This window comes from Mesoplodon bidens (genome assembly GCF_964165515.1).
Source record: "Mesoplodon bidens genome assembly, chromosome: 18".
Lineage (NCBI taxonomy): Eukaryota > Metazoa > Chordata > Mammalia > Artiodactyla > Ziphiidae > Mesoplodon > Mesoplodon bidens.
In genome coordinates, this window is record NC_138175.1 from 30,099,384 (window position 1) to 30,119,698 (window position 20,315).

A 20,315-nucleotide genomic window follows, 5' to 3' on the forward strand; every position below is an offset into this window, starting at 1 on the left:
ATTGAATGGTCTTGGCACCCTTATCGAAAATCATTTGTATGCACACACACAGGTTTATTTCTGGGCTCTCTATTCTATTCCATTGGTTCATATGTCTGTCTTTATGCCAGTACCACACTATTTGGATTACTGTAGCTTTGTAGTAAGTTTTGAAATCAGGAAGTATAAGACTTCCACTTTGTTCTTGTGCAATACTATTTTGTCTATTCAGCATCCTTTGAGATTCCATATGAATTTTAGGATGGATTTTCTGACTTTTGTAAAAAGAAATGTTGTCGGGATTTTGATAGGGATTGCACGGACTCTGTAGACCACTTTGGGTAGTATTGACTTCTTAACAATATTAAGAATTCCAATCCATGAACACAGGATGTCTTTCCATTTATTTGCATCTTTTTAAATTTCTTTGAACAACACTTTGTAGTTCCCAGTGTACAAGTCTTCTACCTCCTTGGTTGTTTATTCCTATTTTATTTTTTATCCTATATTTATTCTTTTTAATGCTGCTGTAAACAGAGTTGCTTTCTTAATTTCTTTTTCATATTGTTTATTGTTAGTATATAGAAACACAGCTAAGTTTTTTTTTTTTAATAAATTTATTTATTTTTGGCTGCATTGGGTCTTCGGTGCGGTGCACAGGCTTCTCACTGCAGTGGCTTCTCTTGTTGCAGAGCATGGGCTCTAAGCACACGGGCTTCAGTAGTTGTGGCAGGCGGGCTCTAGAGTGCAGGGTCAGTAATTGCATTGCACAGGCTTAGTTGCTCCACGGCATGTGGGATCTTCTTGGACCAGTGATCAAACCTGTATCCCCTGCATTGGTAGGCAGATTCATTCATTCATTCATTCATTCATTCATTCATTTATGGCTGCATTGGGTCTTCGATGCTGCATGCGGGCTTTCTCTAGTTGTGGTGATCAGGGGCTACTCTTTGTTGCGGTGCATGAGTTTCTCATTGTGGTGGCTTCTCTTGTTGTGGAGCATGGGCTCTAGGCTCGTGGGCTTCAGTAGTTGTGGCATGCGGGCTTCAGTAGTTGTGGCTTGTGGACTCTAGAGCGTAGGCTCAGTAGTTGTGGCGCACGGACTTAGTTGCTCTGCGGCATGTGGGATCTTCCCAGACCAGGGATTGAACCCATGTCCCCTGCATTGGCAGGTGGATTCTTAACCACTGTGCCACCAGGGAAGTCCCCACAACTAAGTTTTGTGTGTGGATTTGTATCCTGCAACTCTGCTGAATTAGTTTATTAGTTCTAACAATTGTGTGTGTGTGTGTTGTCTGCAGGATTTTTTTACATATAAGATCATGTATTCTGTGAGCAGAGATAATTTTTCTTCTTCCTTTCCAGCTCATATTCCTTTCATTTCTTTTCTTGCCTAACTGTTTTGGCTAGGGCTTCCAGTACTATGCTGAACAGGAGTAGTGAAAGCAGGCATCCTTTTGTGTTCCTAATCTTCGAGGAAAGGTTTTCAGGCTCAAACCATTGAGTATGATGTTGGCTGTGGGCTTTTCATATATGGTTTTTATTATGTTGAGGTACTTTTCTTCTATTCCTAGTTTGTTAAGTGTTTTTATCTGAAAGGGTGTTGAATTTTGTCAAATGCTTTTTCTGGATCGATTGAGGTAACTGTGTTTTTTCCCCCTTCATTCTGTTAATGTGGTTTATTACATTGATGGATTTTCATATGTTGTACCACCCTTGCGTTCAAGGAATAAATCCCACTTAGTCATGATGTAAAATCCTCTTTATGTGTTGTTGAATTCTGTTTGCTAGTATTTTGTTCAGAATTGTTGCATCAATATTCATATGGGGGACTTCCCTGGTGGTGCAGAAGTTAAGAATCTGCCTTCCAATGCAAGGAAGATGGGTTCGATCCCTGGTCAGGGAACTAGATCCCACATGCATGCCACAACTAAGGAGCCCATGAGCCCCAAGTAAGGAGCACATGTGCTGCAATTAAGTAGCACACGTGCTGCAACTAAAGGAGCTGGTGAGCTGCAAGTAAGGAGCCTACCTGCTGCAACTAAGACCAAAATAAATAAATAAATAAAACAATTCATATAGGACATTGGTCCGTAGTTTTCTTTTCATGTACCGTTGACACTTGAACAATACGGGTTTGAACTATGTGCCTCCAGTTCTACTAGGATTTTATTCAATAAATACATACTACAGTACTACACTTGAGCTTGGTTGAATCTGTGGATGCAGAATCATGGATACAAAAGGCCGACTATAAAGTTATACAGAGATTTTCGACTGCACGGGGTTTGGTTCCCCTAACCCCTGTGTTGTTCAAGGGTCAACTGTACTATCTTTTTCTGACCTTGGTATCAGGATAATGTTGGCCTCATAGAATGAGTTGGGAAGTATTCCCTCCTCTTCAATTTTTGGGAAGAGTTTGAGAAGGATTAGTGTTAACTCTTCTTTAAACATTTGGTAGAATTCACAAGTGAAGCCATCTGGTCCTGGGATTTTCCTTGTTGGGAGGTTTTTAAAAAATTACTCATTCAATCTCCTTACTAGTTAGGTCTGTTCATATTTTCTGTTTCTTCATGATTCAGTCCTGGTAAGTTGTACATTTCTAGGAATTTGTCCATTACATCTAGGTTAACCAATTTGTTGATATACAGTTGCTCATAGTACTGTTTTATAATACTTTTTATTTCTGTAAATTTGGTAGTACTGTCCTCTTTTCTGATTTTGTGTGTCTGGATTCTCTTTGCTCAAAATTACATTTGTGAGATTTTATATTTTTAATAAGTATCTTCAGAAGTCAGTCTATGACAGATAGTCCCAGATAATACTTTGAGAAACCTCACCCTTGATACTAGGTAGAGTCAGGGTACAAGCCCTTCAGCAGTCTTTGGAAGTTCTATTGGTAAACTCAGGGAAAAGTGGCCAGGACATAACTAAATCCTTATATCACTCAGCATTTTGGACCTTAATTTTAATCTGCAAACTGATGATAATAGTATCTCCCCTGCCTACTTCATAAAGATTCCATTTCTTTTATTATGTTTCAGGACTTGGACTCAATGTTTAGGGGAGAAAGATGAAAACATCAGGATTGCTGTCCTCAAGGATCAAAGAGACCCACAGAAAACTAGGTGTTGTAACTATAATCTGAGGTCTATTTTCACATTTCTACTATTAATACTAAACTATTACATTTGTATAGAATATTCTTTGGTATATCAATTTCATAGAATTTCCCTGAAAGACATAAAAGCATTGAAATAAGGAAAGAAAAACTCAGAGAAGTTAAGCTACTTATAAAAGGTCACACAGCTAATATATTGTATAGGATTATCAAATCAATATGGGTGTCCAAAAGGGGAACAATAAGTTCTGCTGAGGAAAGGAAAGGAGAACATTTACCTACAGAAGAGGTAATGTGTAGGCCTGACTATAGGCTAAGTCAGAGTTCTCCAAAAAGACAAGATATATATATATATATATATATATATATATATATATATATATATATATAAAGGGGTGGTGTAGTGAAAAGATAGAGGAACTAAAGCATGTGTGGTATTCAAGAGATAATGAGTAGTCCAGTGTGATGAGAGTTCACTGCTGAGAATGACGGGAGATAAAGGCAACTCAATAGAAGAGAATGAAATTGGAAAGGACTCTGAACTGCCATGTGACAGAGTCTATCTCACAGGTTACTCTGGAAACTACTAAGGCTCAAATATGAAGTCAAAAGGAGATTAAATGTAAAATTACTTTATAAACTGTACAATTCTAGAATTAGATAATGATTATTCTAGCTATTATTCGGGAGAGAATCGTAGCTGGGAGACACTGCTCTGTGTAGGACATGAGAGCAATGTCTCCTGCCACACTTAGTGGTTTATAGAAAACTCTCCATCAACTGGTTTTATGGCACAATGACTCCAATAACTGGTCTCAGGGGCACCGTGAAACAGTCTCTGTAAACACCAAAGGCCAAATGTCTTCCTTTACCACACTGAAGAAGCACCACAGAAGGACTTTCTTCCCTTTAGGGGATCACAAGGGGCCATCTGGCCTCAGATAGATTTAAATCCATTCATATAAGCTTCTGAGGAAATTACATGGGCTTTGTTTTTATAATATTGCAAATTAACTTGACAGCATCCATTGTCATATAAAATGTGCCTCCTTATGACCATCTGAAGTGTTTTTCGCTGAAGTTTAAATCCAATTCCTCTCATTTATTTTCTGCTAAGATGGAAAGCATTTGGCTAACAGTTTCTCATAAGCCATCATAGAATAAAAGACTGTTATTAGATTAACAAGCCTTTTCTTCTCTGGACTATTTAATCCCCTAAGGCTATTTATTAGAACATTAATAGGAACTTTGGTTGTTGTCTGGGGCAACTCTACTGTGCAGCTCTGGAGAAAAAGAGTAGGGGAAGAGGCCATATTCAATGGAAAATTTAACCTCAATTTGAGGGGGAAGAGTTATTGAACTTAAAAAGTTAACAGTGACACACGAATGCTACTAGCAACACTACTCATAATAGTTCCAAAGTAGAAACAACCTAAATATCGACTAACAGGTGAATGAATAAACAAAATGTGATAAATTCCTATAATGGAGTACTATTTGGCAATAAAAAGGGATGAATTACTGATACAGGCAATGACATGGATGGACCTCAAAAACTTACAATAAGTGGGCTTCCCTGGTGGCACAGTGGTTGGGAATCCGCCTGCCAATGCAGGGGACACGGATTTGAGCCCTGGTCCGGGAAGATCCCACATGCCGCGCAGCAACTAAGCCTGTGTGCCACAACTACTGAGCCTGCACTCTAGAGCCTGTGCTCCGCAACAAAGAGTAGCCCCTGCTCACCGCAACTAGAGAAAGCCAGCGTGCAGCAACAAAGACCCAATGCAGCCAGAATACATAAAAATAAAATAAATAAATTTATATTAAAAAAACTTACAATAAGTGATAAAAGCCAGACATGACACTGTATATCATAAGATTCCATTATATGAAATGTCCAGAAAAGGCAAACCTATACAAGTCTCTATTCTAGTCTTTATTCTAGACCAGGTCTAGAACAACGCAGGAGGACTTACCATAGTGGTTGCCTAGGGTTGGGAGATAGGTAGGTGACAGGAATTAATAGTTAATGACACAAGGAATCATAATGGGGTGATGGAAAAACTCTAAAACTTATTTATGGTGCTGGTTGCACAACTTGGTAAATTTACTAAAAAAAAATCATTGAACTGTATGCTTGAAATGGCTGAATGCTATGATATGTAAAATATGCCTCAAGAAAGTTATTTTTAAAAAGTCCAGAGATGGTTTGTAGTAAAAAGAATACTGAACTAGGAGTTCCCAGTGCTGCAACTAACCAGCTCTGTAGCCTTGAGCATACAACTTCCTCTTTGGGGCTGGAAGCTTCCTGAGAAATGAGGAAGATGGGCAATCTGACATCTAGAATTCTCTGAGTCTAGATCTTCAGGTGCCATGGAGTGACTGCAGCTTCGTTCTTACCTTGCCTTCAGTTTCCTTCTCATGCCCAAGTATTTTTATGTTATATATGACTGTAATTTAATCTTTTTCTTGGGTCTGGTTCTACAACTTTTAAAGACATACTTACATACTCTTATCCTCACTTTGATGTATTGTCTGGTTTTCAAAAGTATTCCGGTAACCTATCAAATATGTTTCTCCTCCAGACAGAACTCCGAGGTGGGGGGACTGAAGCAGGTCTCGAAGAACACAGGACACACAGCTCCCACTTTCAGTGAGGGTTCTCTGTCAAGTGGGGCTCTCACCTAACTGCAACATGATCCGGACCAGACCTTCCTAATTTATTGACGAGAATGTCACATTGGATGAAATCAAAAACCTTTCTAGAGTCCATATAGATAATATCTATTTCTTCTTCTTTATCATCTTGGACTGTCACTCTGTCATAGGAGGAAATTAAATTGGTCTGACACAATTTGCTCCGTACAAAGCCCTGTTCTTTACCTCTTCATGCTCTTGGAGGAGGCCATTGCTCACTTGTTCCAATAAAAAATTGAGCTTTAATCAATGCCCTCTCCTTTCTGTTTCCTTTAAGTGTCCCCTAGGTAGACTTGCATTGAGAAGCCAAAAAGAAAACATACAATTCTCATGCTTAAAAGGATATTTCTAGTGTAAGAACACTCAGGGAGGGAAAATATTATGCGGGACTACATGGGGGAGTTAAGTCACCCTGAGAATTGAAGAAGGAAATGGTCAGACATATAGGCCATCAAACTTTCAGGATGACTGGTACAACTGGATAGGAATGTTCATCTAGCCCACTCAGAAAGTTATAGCCTTCTTCTGTTAATTATATCATATGAGCTTTAGATTTCATATAACAAATCCTGATTAACTGAGATTGGAATCAAGGTGAGTTCTTTTCACATGAGCTATGAAATACTAAAGTACACATCAAACCCGAACTGGAAATTTAAAGGATAGAAGAAAGGGGAAAAGGGGGGGTGGAGGAGGGATAAATTAGGAGCTTGGGATGAACAGATACACACTACTAGATATAAAGTAGATAAACAATGAGGTCCTAGTGTGTAGCACAGGGAAAAATATTCAATATCTTGTAATAACCTATAATGGAAAGGAATCTGAAAAAGAATATATAAATATAACTGAATCACTTTGCTGTACACCAGAAACTGACACAACATTGTAAATCAGCTATACTTCAATTTAAAAAAAAGGACAGAAGACTTCACTGTTGCAACCATTCACCTCTGGCACTGTATTATGAAAGCAGCCATAGACAGTACATAAACAAATGGGCATGGTTGTGTCCCAATAAAGCTTTATTTACAAAATAGGCGTCAGACTGGATCTGGTCTATCAGCTGTAGTTTGCTGACTGTCGCCTGCTATATTTACTAAACTGATGAAAATAAAGCATGCTGGTAAAGTTTAAGGACTGATTGAAGGATTGCAGTCAGGCATTATAGCCACCATTGTTCCACATCTGATTTAAAGGGGGTCACTCTGAATCTTTATTCTCACCAAATCTGTCTACTTCTTATTGACATCCTCCCCATTTCTAACTAGTGGTATATCATTCATCTTCACAGATGAGAGAGACTGATTTCTAATCATTCAGCTATAGTCTGGCATGAGCTCACTCTCTTTTTACCAAAACCATTACGCACACAACAGACCACAGGCTAAGAAAATTTAGATAGATGGTTACTATTTCCATTCTCTAAAAAATGTGAAAACTGTCCTGATTTTTCCCATTTCGGCCTTCTAACTGGTACTTAGTTCTTCTGGCATTACTATGTCCTTTGTTTAAATATTAGAACAGGAAAGTGTGTGTATACTTTAGCACTTTGACAATCCAGCATTTCTGGCTATTCTGGAGATCTTTTATTACTGTTTTGCATTGTGTGGTATGAATGCGTTTCTTTATCCGAGTTCTTCCTGTCTGCCTTGTTTTTGGCATTAGTTCAAGTGTTAAATCATGAGCTAATAATGAGCATATAATAACAAGCATCCTTGCTTGCCCTTCCCTGTTAGAGAAGGTAGGGTGCTGTATTATGCAGATTTTCATGCTGAGAGTTAGGACAGGGCATTTATGTGGCTTAAGTGACTGAAAATAAACAGAGAAATCTTTCTGAGTGGGGTGGATTAACTTTCCTATTCAGTTGTACAAATTATACTGAAAGTTTAGGACCCAATGTCCCACAAAGTCAAAAACATTTACAATCCGGCTCTTTGCTGAAAAAAGTCTGCTGACCCCTGAAATACAGCTTTGCCACCAGCGAACACACATACCGTTATGGTGATGTGTGCCAGATGGAACATGACCCTGACTGTATCATGAGATGTAGTGCAGATGAGATGACTTGCCACTAGTAAGAGGTAAGAGGCAGATAACATGGTATACTGTCAAACTAGCAACAAAGATGACATGTGTGCTGCAATATTTGAGGACTTTGTCTCATAGGTATGTAAGATACTGCTGGCAGGGTAGCACACGGCTCTGCTCAATAACACAGCGTTGAAGAATGAATGAAATAAGGTGATGCTGTGTAGATATTCTTATAACTGTAAAAATGACTGTGTTATAATTATTTCTGACTTAGCCAGTGTTGTTTCTCAGTCCCGTTAAGTGTATTTAAATGCCGTCAAGAGTGTTGGCAAAAACATCTAGTCTTGAAAACTGAATTATGAACATAAAAAGTGTTGAGAAGCCACAGTTTTAAACTACTATCTCAGCTCTCAGCTCTAACTCATGTGGACTTTCGACTAATCCCAATCAGTCTCTGATTCAGAGACTTCAGTGTACATTTGGGAAAATAAAGAAGCTGAATGAAACCTAAAGATGAAAAGGGTCTTCTTTTCCTTTTTTTCAGAGATGAGACCTCTCCACAAGAAACTATCCTAATCCAATGAGCCATGCTATGCTTTGGATCATGAATGCCACATTTCTGTTGGACCTTGAAATCATCTGCCATCGCATATCTGACAATCTAAAAGAACACATCAGATGGTCAGAAGAAACTGAATAGACAGCGCATTTTTTTTTTTTTTTTTAGGACAGACTGAGACGAAAACCATTATGAAGTTTTTGCAGACTTGCCAGGAATGTATGTGGGAAGGAGTAAGGGAACATGGAGAGATATACAGATCTCTCCCCTTCCCCAAAATACCAACCACAATCGCACCAGACTTGGGGAGAGATTGAGAGAAGAAAAGAAGGAAGGGGGAAGGGAGAATAAAGTGGGAAAGGCACATGGGAGGAGCCTTCTGCCCTGCAAAAATTTATAGCTACTGAAATGAAGGAGCAAGAGGAACACCCCACCCTCTCTCTTTCCCACCCTTCTTCCTCTCCCACCCCTCATAAGTATTGAGTTTAGCAAGATAAGCTACACAGAGAGAAATAAACTATGACGTTACTGAACTTCTTTGTCTTTTCTGTGGAACATTTCCCAGCTAAATCCCTCCAAGGGAGCATGGAAGTGGGGATGTGCACAGGGCGTGGCAACGATTGCATAATTCAGCTTCTCAAAACAAAGCAAATCTTCACAGGCACAGACGTGTAGGTATGTTAAAAAAAAAAAAAAGGAAAGCGAGAAAGACAGAGAGACAAAGAGAAGAGAAAAGGAAGAGGTAAAGAAAGGTCAAATGCATTGGTTGTTAATTCTCCAGATTATTTTCTCTACCTTCCAGTATGTTGGAGATCAAAAGTGTTTTAAAGACCAACTCATGGTCTATACCTAAAGTGAAGTCTATACACTATACAAAGAAGTGAAGAAAACTTACAGTTACAATTGATACGTGAGCCGATTGAAGCAGTCCATGCAGAAGTGTGATTAACCACACTGGCCACAAAGGCTCACCAGTCTCCAAACTGCTTGGAGCTAATTGTATTCTTTCGTTCAGAGTGAGTCAATCTGGCTAACTAGGGCTTATTGTAATCCTTGGTTTACACTCCCTTCCCCACTCCCAAATCTTCCCACATATCCCAGTGCTATAGAAACAATGGGGCCACTGGCAGGTATCATCAGTCATCAAAAGACAGAACTGGTATCAAAGCAATCCTGTTATTGCGGTTATGACAGTATGACACCTGAAAGACAGGGCAACTTCTATGGAGACTATGTTTAATCTTGATTAAAAATCCTGATGAGGGCTTCCCTGGTGGCGCAGTAGTTGAGAGTCCGCCTGCCGATGCAGGGGACACGGGTTCGTGCCCCGGTCCGGGAGGATCCCACATGCCGCGGAGCAGCTGGGCCTGTGAGCCATGGCCGCTGAGCCTGCGCGTCCGGAGCCTGTGCTCCGCAACGGGAGAGGCCACAACAGTGAGAGGCCCACGTACCACAAATAAAAAAAAAAAAAAAAAAAAATCCTGATGAGCATAAACTCTATCATGTGCTTTGAACTTCCCTCTTGGTCCCTGTTTCATGTCAATTCCCATTTCCCCATCTCCTGTTCTTATTTGTATGTCCCTGCCAAATTCCTTCCTGTCACCAAGTTCATATTTATAGAAACTTTATTTAAAATTGCTTGCATGGTTTCCAGAGCCATACTGAAAAATGCTATACAAATCTCACAGAAATACTAGTAACAGTGTAAGTGAAAAGTGCCTCTATTTTCCCAACTTGCACTGTTACATTCCATAATTTACATCTCCTTTTCCCTAAATCTTCATTACACTTTATAGTAGCACCATTGCAGTGACACATTACCATTGCACGGACAAGGAAAAAATATTTGTATGCTGCAACAAGCACAGAAGAGAGGCTTGTGCATTCCATATGGAAGAATGTTGCTTACCTGCAGCATGTTAAAGAAGAGTTAATCTAAGGGACTTCCCTGGTGACACAGTGGTTAAGAATCCACCTGCCAACGCAGGGGACACAGGTTCGAGCCCTGGTCCGGGAAGATCCCACAAGCCGTGGAGCAACTAAGCCTACTAGCCACAACTACAGAGCCCACGTGCCACAACTACTGAAGCCCGCACACCTAGAGCCCGTGTTCTGCAACAAAGAGAAGCCACCACAATGAGAAGCCTGCGCACTGCAACAAAGAGTGCCCCTGCTCGTCGCAACTAGAGAAAGCCCGCACCCAGCAGTGAAGACCCAACGCAGCCAAAATTAAAATAAATTAAAAAAAAAAAGTTCATCTAAGAGAATAAGTCATGGAATAAGTCATTAGGAATGTTAGTGACCTCTGGGTAAGAAGAAAAAGAAAAGCTCTGTTCTGGTTTCTGTCAGCAGGCTATAATTTCTTTGCAAAATATCTTTTCCCAGTGGTTGATAGAGACCTGGGACTTCTGGTGCCAGCCAGGATGGAATGAGCCTAGTTTAGCCTATCTCTCCTTCTCACTACAATTAGAAACTTTGATCGAAATACAAAAAGCACTACCTCTGGATAAAATACCATAGCAGGAGGAACCTGAAAAACAACCAGATAGGCCTGAAGGCAGCAGGATGAAATTATTAAATTGTTGAAAGGGAAGAACTCTATACAGAATCCCATATATGTACAACAAAAATATCCCTCAGGAATGAATGTGAAATAAAAAAGGTAACAATCCTAAGTATTTACCCAACCCTAAGTATTTACCCAAGTAAAAGGAAAACCTATATTCACTCAAAAACCTATACATGAATGCTTAGAACAGTTATATTCATAATTGTCCCAAGTTGGAAACAAACCAAATGTTCCTCAATTGGGGAATGGATACACCAAGTATGGTACATCCACACAATGGAATACCACTCAGCAATAAAAGGAGACAAATTACAGATACATGCAATAACGTGGCTGAATCTCAGATGCGTTATGCCTGAGTGAAAGAAGCTGGACTCAAAAGGATATACTAAATGATTCCATTTGTATGGCATCTGGAAAAGGCAAACCTATAGGGATGGAGTGATTGTCAGTGGTTAAAGGTGAGGGAAGGGCTTGACTATAAAAGCCTAGCTACAGGGAATTTCTTTTTTTTTGCAGTTGTATTTCTTGAATGTGGTGGTAGTTACATGCCTCTATGCATTTGTTAGAACTCACAAAACTGTAACCAAAAAAGTAAACTTTACTGTCAACTTTATATATTAAAAAACAAATTAAAAAGAGAGAACTTGAAACCTTGATGCACTTTTCCTAAGGAAACTTTGACATTCCAATTATCTAACTCCATGTACGTACATATTCATAAGCAGAAAACTGAATCCCCAATATAAGGACAAACAGTCAAGCTTTAATTGAAAACTTTGTTATAAATAAACTAAAATCTATTTGGTCTTCGGATGTTTTGGGGGAAGTCCAGAAACCTTCAGGATAGAATAGTACCACCCATGTCATCAGTGTATGATTTTGACATAAATATTAAAATTCTTGCTAGTTATGTAAACCTTTCCAATTCCATACACAAATATGGGTATATGGTCACAATATTTATTTCTGACCTGGTGTTTAAAATAAATAGACACTATCATGACTGTTGCCACACACACACACACACACAATTATTATTATATTACTATTATTATTACTACTACTACTACTACTGCTACTACTACTATTAAGCTGAAAACAAAAGCATGCAATTAAACTATGGGCTCAGCCTTGCTTCTTCTAACACTGACCTAGCAAGTTTTTCTAATGCCTGCCATACTGATTTATACCCTGTGGGGACTCGCGAAATAAAAATATTTGTGTGTTAAAGGTTAAACTTTAACCTACCCTGTCAAAGAGTGCAAAAAGTTGTCTCAAGACATCTGAAACAGGCAGCTTCAAATACTCCGCAAATTCTTCAATTCCAATTCTTCCTCCTTTACAGGAACTTGCAATAGCGGCATATTCATCCAAATGCTTACGAATCCCATCCCAATCTAATCTAAACAAAGAGTTATGAAGATGTGTTATTAGCGTTTTACAATTTTGTGAGCTTTGTTTTATTCATCTGTCTGAGGGAAAAATATATTCAGTGTTACATTTGAAAAGGAGAAGAAAATGATTTTTTTTTTTTTTTTTTTTTTTTTTGCGGTACGCGGGCCTCTCATTGTCGTGGTCTCTCCCGTTGCAGCGCACAGGCTCCGGACGCGCAGGCTCGGCGGCCATGGCTCACGGGCCCAGCCGCTCTGCGGCATGTGGGATCTTCCCGGCCCAGGGCACGAACCCGCGTCCCCTACATCGGCAGGTGGACTCTCAACCACTGCGCCACCAGGGAAGCCCCGAAAATGAATATTTTAAGGCACACTTTGAACATGGATACAGACTTCTAATTTTTTAAAGGATATTAGCATAACTGTAATTATCCCAAATATCTGAGGGAAAGAAAAGTAACTGGGAAAAGGAGCAATGTGGTAAGATAATAAATGACTCATGAGAAGAAAAAAAGAACTCACATTTTAATCTAAATATTACTTAGTAAGTCAACAGTACTTACTGAGTTGTTAAAAAAAATATACAATTCTTGCTTTCAAGCTTTCCGGATGATAATGAACTCACATTTCACAAAATGTTGTGATGGGGGATTCATTAGACTTTGTACACTTCCTCCAATATTAGTTGCAAAACACTTTAAAAAACACTGGTGGCTTCCCTGGTGGCACAGTGGTTGAGAGTCCGCCTGCTGATGCAGGGGACGCAGGTTCGTGCCCCGGTCCGGGAGGATCCCACATTCCGCGGAGCGGCTGGGCCCGGAGCCATGGCCGCTGAGGCTGCGCGTCCGGAGCCTGTGGTCCACAACAGGAGAGGCCACGACAGTGAGAGGCCCGTGTACCGCAAAAAAACAAAACAAAACAAAACAAAAAAACCACTGAAAAATATACTATAGCTTACATCACATCCTGTAGAATTAAACAGGTGACTTAACACATACTTCTACATCCAATTTCAGTAACTATCTAATTTTTTCAAATCTATTGGAATATTGTAAAAATATAACATCAAAACATTGCTATCTAGAAGATATAAATAATGTTTGCTACATCAGTTATCAAAAATATTTTTTAATATTAAACTTTAATACAGTAACTGGTTCTGCAACTCCCTCCTAGGGAGGATGCCAAGGTCTGCTGAGTTAATAAATTCTGCAGATCCCTGTCAGGGCTGAAAACAATGAACTGTAATCAGAGAGGGATGTGGGAGTTACACCTTCATACCAGGAAGTTCAAAGGGAATGTTCTAAATGGTTTAAACCAGATCATAAAAATCACAATTTTTTTTTTTTGCCTTAAAAAAAAAATTATGTACCCAGAAGGAGAAGGTTGATCTAGGGAAGTATTTAAAATTCAATGATGGTCAGAATTGCTGCTCTACAAGTCAATTCCTATTTCACATGAGGAGTTCTGACCACCTTGTGCCAGTCCCATATAATTATGCCATCTTTCTTATAAGAAGGTGGCAGGACCACCTACTCAGCTGTTTCTGGGTAGGGAGGCAGATCTGCGTTGACTCATGTTTACTATCTCGTTCTCCTCTCATGACCAACGCACATATTTCTGAGTTAGCTGTTCTTGAAAAAACAAAACTAGATGAACTAAATGGGAGATAAATTCACATCCCTGGCTTTCTTAATAAACACCACGTAGGTTCTAGAGTTTGAGCATTAATGAAACTAGAGAAAATAAACATAACGGGATTTCAGATCTCTTTTGGACACCTTTAGGAAAGTGTGGTAATTTTAAAATATGCTTACTTCAATTTCCGGCTGATTTTGGTAAATTCCACCAACCCAGCTTCCATAGGCAGTGTTAGCTGTCCTGCTGAAATCATCAATCTGCAGTCTTCATAGGTGTGATCTGTTACTGGAATTCTCAGAGCTCTAAAGTATTAAAAAACAAACAGATTCAACTTTTTAAAAAAGGTGATGGTTTTTCATTAGGCCTGAATTGGTCAACAAATGACAGTAAATGGAAAAGTATTTACTACTTTTTGAACCAGTGGCTTTGGCTTATTATTTGCCAAAGAGACATATTTCTCTACTTCACAGACTTATTGTGGCCCGAGTTAATCTCCTTATGTCTGTGTGCTTCTGCCAGCTAGTCATTTCTGTTCTGTGTTTTGACTACAGTGATAATAATAGTTGAGTTCAGTCCATGGAAAGTAATGAGAAGACTTAGGTTAAAGTCCTATGGAGTCTTTTACCAGCTGGCACTTAACCTAAGCCTCACTTTTCTCATCTGCACATAGGAATAATCACTTCCTCCACAGGGTTATTTTAAGGACCAACTAAGAATGCCTGTGGAAGTGCCATTTAAACAGATAAATGGTACCTGTACATATTATAAGTGAACAGTCTATCCATATTGCTAGCCATCTGTGTCTTTCCATCTTTTAAGACTGAAGATCACCTTCTTGCTACATAGCAATCTTCAAAAAATACTAACGAGGACTGATTATAAGATCATATTTCTTCCAAACCTAAACACCCTCCATCCTCAGAGGAGTGCACAACACTGACTACCTCCCTCCTGCTCAGAGATCTACTAATAGTGAAACAGATTTGGAAAAAATACATATTAACAAGAACTTGAAAAAACACTTGAGTGGCAAGAAGAAAATCTGTGCTGTACATAAAATAATTTCCTGCAGATCCCTCTTGGCTAAATTTTTATTCACACACATTCAGTGACAATCATAAAATTATGTCATCAACTGTTATTTGATTTTGTTGAATAATGGCTAAGAACATTCGATTTTCAATGAATGCAATATGAATAAACTTTTTTTCCCCACCTGCCACTAAGCTGTTTTTGATTAATGACTATTTGGGTGTAAGAATATATAAGGAAAATAAAAATTAAAAACACTTCAGGAATTATAAGAGTAAACAGTAGAACAAAACAGTTAAGAGCGTGGGCTTTGGTAATAGGAAGTGTGGATTTGAATCCCAGCCCAGAGACTCTCACTACCTCAGAGCCTCCATTTCCTCACTTGCCTCAGAACTGCCGTGAAGAATATGTTAGGTAACACAAGCAAATGGCCTAGCACAGGATTTGGTAAATATTTATTAGTGGTCGACCACCACTACTTACCTCGGCTTTGCTCTTTACCATTTTCAAATGCTTTTAACATATACTTTCCTACTTGACTCTCATAATAACCAAAACTATGAGAAAAGCCAGGCAAGGATTAGAATTCCCACTTTACACATGAGGAAAGGAGCCTTGGAGGGGACTTATCCAAGGTTGTACAGCTAACTGAGGTCTTTCTTACTCTTTATCCAAGGCCCTTCTACCTCCACGCCTCCAAATCCAGGAAAAGGCTGCTTAAACAAACCTTTCCTCTGTTTTTAGGCAGGTTTTGGGACGTCAAAATATCTGATGTAAATTCTCTCAGTTCCTAATACTTATCTTCCTTCCTAAATTTTGGACATAAGCTAGTATGAAAACATAATGGAAGAGGGAAGAAAACAATATCAAAGCAAATTTTGTAGCTGCTCTAGAAACTAGGTAAATCAAGTACATGTAGGGACACATAGTAACAAAAGTTTTTCAGCCAAACACTTAAACATTTATTCTTTTTTGAAAATAAAGTTAGTCTCCTGTGAAATATTAATATATGTAATATACAAATAATATATATAATCTTGCTTATAATGCCAAATTCAGCTATGAAGCTAAATTCAGAGTTCTCATTGCATTTTTGCGAAGAGAATAAATACTGCTGGCTTATTAGCTCCAAACCTGCCATTGGGCATGACTGAGGGAGGTGGTGCTTGGGGAGAGGGTGCACACCTGGAGGGCTCTGAGGCTGCCTGGGTGGTGGGGATAGTATAACACACTCTCATTACAGGAGGAGAGGTGATTTATCTAATCAGGATAGTGGCCAGTTAAAACTCCTTTAAGTGCAGGAAAATACTTGCCTTATGTTTTGCAGTTTCTAAATCCTAAATTTATAGCCATCCCCTTAATGAGGGTGACTTTCCCCCTCTTCTATGCATCTATTGCATTCCCTTGCAAACTTTTTCCTCTTTGGTGCTATAATGATTAAGGCCTTTGAAACACGTGGCCTTGGCAGCTATATGGAGGCTGAGGGGATAGAAGGTGGGTCACAGCAGGAACCACTCAGACCGTCATTAGCTTTGTCTGACAGCGACTGGCCAGCTTGGGAGAATTCACCCTTTGGAGGTCACTGGCTGGTTTCTCCCGGTTCATGTACCCTCCCTGTTCACCTTCTGGCAAAGCTACGTCTCCATTAGTTTGGGGTTACGTCAGGGAAAATATTTATAGATTTTCTTACTGACCGCATTCCTAGGCACATGATTTTTCCTTACCAAAATGAGCTGGGGAATGAGGCCCTCAGACAGAAAAAAACAGACTTCAAACAATGTTAAATGCCATTTACCAATAATTTTAAAACTATTTACTGATCATAATCACATATAGATACTTACTCTGCCATTAAATTCCGGACTCTACTGGCAAAAAGGACAGGATCACTTTTTTCTTCATCATTTGGTATTTGAACAGGCATAAACTGAAAGGCAAATATACCTTTCCATTACAATTGTGAGGCCTAAGACTTTAAATGCTAAAGTAATTCATAAGCTGTCATTATATGAAATCCCCTGCCTTTCTAGCACACGGCTTATAGGATAGAATGTAAAGAGCACTGTGCTTGGACTCAAGAGATCTGAATCCAAGCTCTGGGTCTTTCTGTGTGTTAACTAGTACGACCTTTAACTTTTCTGAACTGTCTCCTCAACTCTGAAAGGAGGGCTGTGACCACCCATGTCCCGGGTTGTGGTGAGGATGAAATGAACCAATGTCTGGAATTCTGGAAGTTGTAAAGCTGAAACTACTCAGATCTTACTCTCAAAGCTGCATTTTCTCCCACCTACCCTCTGTGTGAAAATGTTATTAGTGGTAGTACTTTGTTTTTTGTAGTTTATCTTCTCTATCCATTCCTATATCAGCTGTATTTTTATCACTTGATCAAGCTTTATGTTTTATCATTTCTTCTGCTTGTTTTTGAACCCTTATATTGGCTTTCTACCATGTTTTGCTTTATCATTTTAAATTTTACTCTTTTTTCTCCACTTGATATTCTGATACCTCATTTGTACTATTATTGTTTTTAATTACAGTTTCCTAACATTAACAAGCTTTCAGTGCTATATTTAAGTCATTGTACATTTTTTGAGCACCCGGCAAGATGAACAGGACCCTAATTCCCACTCTAAAGAAGATCCATATTTTAACAGGATAGGTTGACACAACACACACTAACTATAATTACCCCTATAATGATAGGACTTAAAAGCTTAATTAACTTACTTAAAGTTATATGGGTCACGTGACTAGCATTCAGCTCAAGGCCTGTCAGACTTTAAAACCCTTGTTTTCCCCACTAAACCATCCTTCCTGGAGTATGAACACAAGGGATAGGAAATGATTAATTTGGTCGGGGGCTGGGAAAAGCAACCAAAGAGGTTTTATAGAAGAGCTAATACTTGATCTTGACTTTCTGAGGATAAACATGATCTTGCCAATTCCTACTGTTTATTAACTGAACCAGGCACCATGCTAGGTGTTTTATATGCATTATTTCATTTTACTAACCCTCCCAATTCTAGTCATAAGGAATTGGGGATCACAAAGATTAAATGACTTGCTCAAGATTTCATGGCTCATTTCCATTCAACAAATACTGCTTAAGCACACTGTTATATGCCAGGCACCACACAAAGCCTTGAAGACATGACAAGGAAGTTCTGCCCTCAAGGAGTTCTTCATGCAGTGGGGAATAAATGTACGATACAGCGAGCTAAGTACACCAATAAGGGCTACCATCCTTCAAGAACCTACTGTGTACTGGGTACTTTATATAAGGGGTTTTATATGCTGAACTCTTTCAACAATTTCTTGAGGCAAATTCTACCATTTCCCTTTGATAGGTAAAGAATGTGGCTCCGAGAGGTTAAACGATATAGCTAAGCCACACACAAATGGCAGGGTCACAATTTGAAAGAAAAGTAAATATCTGTATAAATAACACCACTTTCAGACTCACATGGACCTGTTTTCAAGCTTGTTAACCATGCTTAAGAAGCCTACGGGCAACAGTGACTCAGAGATGACGTTTAAGCAAGGGAGTGAAATGACCCGGTCCAAGTTTTTGAGCAGTAACTTTGGTGGCAGGGAGTGGATAACCAAAGAGGAAGAGGCTCAGAGCAGGGAGAGCCCCTGGAGGCAACCACAATCACTTTGTGAGTGATGGTAAGACCATGAATAGAGGGAGGGTGTACGGGCCAGCATGGACCCAACTGGCATTTTTAGGATAAAATGGACAGAAATCATAGGATAATGTGCTATTTGCTATTTTACTTCTCACATTTATTTTATTAACATCCTCTCCAAGAGGACAGTGGCATTCTGCGGAGACAGCACTAGGCCCGGATTGATGCCTTGGCTCTGCTGTGAGATCCTGGAAAAGTCATTTAGCCTTTATAGGCCTCAATTCCCTCTCTTGTCAAAGGAAAAAGTTTGAGTAGATGCCGTCTAAGGTCCTTTCCAACTGGACTTCTAAGTCTATCTTTTTGCTTAGTATCCAGTCATTCTTTAAGATGGAAAAATAAACTAAGCCACCAGAGGTCCCCACATCACTTATATATCCAGAGCAATGAAAAATCTTTGCAAATAAATATTTCTAAAAATTCCCTCCATCCTGTTCTAGTAAAATCTCTTATAGTTGCTTAGGATGAAATCCAAGGAAGAAAACTATGTTAAAAATCAATGTTCATAAAAACCTAACAAAATAATACAATTAAAGTTTTAAATTGCCATGTAATTCTTCATTAAAATAAGCTAAATGCTCATTTATAATACACTTGATTGGTAGGTCATAAAAGTTCATACTGAAAACCCTAAAAAATAAATTGCTGTTACACTGTTAACCAAACACAATACAATGAACTATGGGTTTGGTTCCTTTTAGTGCAGGGAATATTTTCCATAAAATGATTTTTAATAATGCTCATATTGGCGTGGCATTTTATTCTTGAGGAAAATAATTCCCCTGAGAGTTCGAAACAGTTAAAAGCCTGGATTTGATACTCACTGGTCTTGGAGGCCCCCATGCCTCCTGAGAAGCAATTCAGTGGAAATTCTAATAAAAAGTCATCTCTCCTTGGATAAGATCTTGCCCTCTATATCACATTTCCAATTTGTACAAAGTCATTCAAGGGTCACAGCATGAACATATATCTTTTACTTGGGAAGGAAGATCAGCCAGAGAGAGGGGAACGTGATTGTCATTATCTATTACTGAACACTAATACACACCTAAATACCCCAGTGACCCCAGGACCACAAGTTATCCTTTCTACCTTTATCTTCTCTCCTTATCCCCAGTATCCACGTTGATGGCCCATCTTGATTTCACACCCCTTCATCTGGCCACAGATATTCTTCTCAACTCCACCTTGGCCATGGAAAAAAACATGCAATTCTAGTTCCTCCTCTGACAAGTTCTTCCATGAGAGTTTCCCCTCATGACCTATTAGTGTTTACTTCACCCCTAACCTGGTCCCCTAACTGACGGTCACCCTCAGAAACTATTCATCCCTCTCTACCACCCCCTGCTGACAACATCTGTCTGCCTGTCTACACTGGACTTTGAGAATCAGACACTTCTCTATGACCTTTCTGTCACCTAGAATCTGTCACTTCTGCCACAGGCAGGGCACTAATCACATACTCGGTCACCTCTCCTGATCCCGCCTCCCTAATCCTGTTAGACAGCGATGCTAACTGAGAGATGCTAAACAAAGGTACAAAATCTTACTGGCTGAGGCTACTACAAATTCATGTTCAGTTCCTTGGAGCTGCTTGAAAAAT

At 39.2% G+C, this 20,315-nt stretch overlaps 1 protein-coding gene across 1 annotated transcript in view; it reads right to left on the reverse strand.

The window, feature by feature from the left end:
• The window catches only part of LPCAT2 (lysophosphatidylcholine acyltransferase 2), a 67,607-nt gene that overhangs the window by 20,434 nt on the left and 26,858 nt on the right, over positions 1-20,315 (reverse strand). The window contains exons 9-11 of the mRNA XM_081217815.1: positions 16,871-16,953; positions 14,171-14,296; positions 12,211-12,364 (exon numbers count right to left, since the gene is read on the reverse strand). Coding sequence (XP_081073941.1) covers positions 12,211-12,364; positions 14,171-14,296; positions 16,871-16,953 — 363 coding nt within the window. The remainder of the gene's footprint in view (positions 1-12,210; positions 12,365-14,170; positions 14,297-16,870; positions 16,954-20,315) is intronic.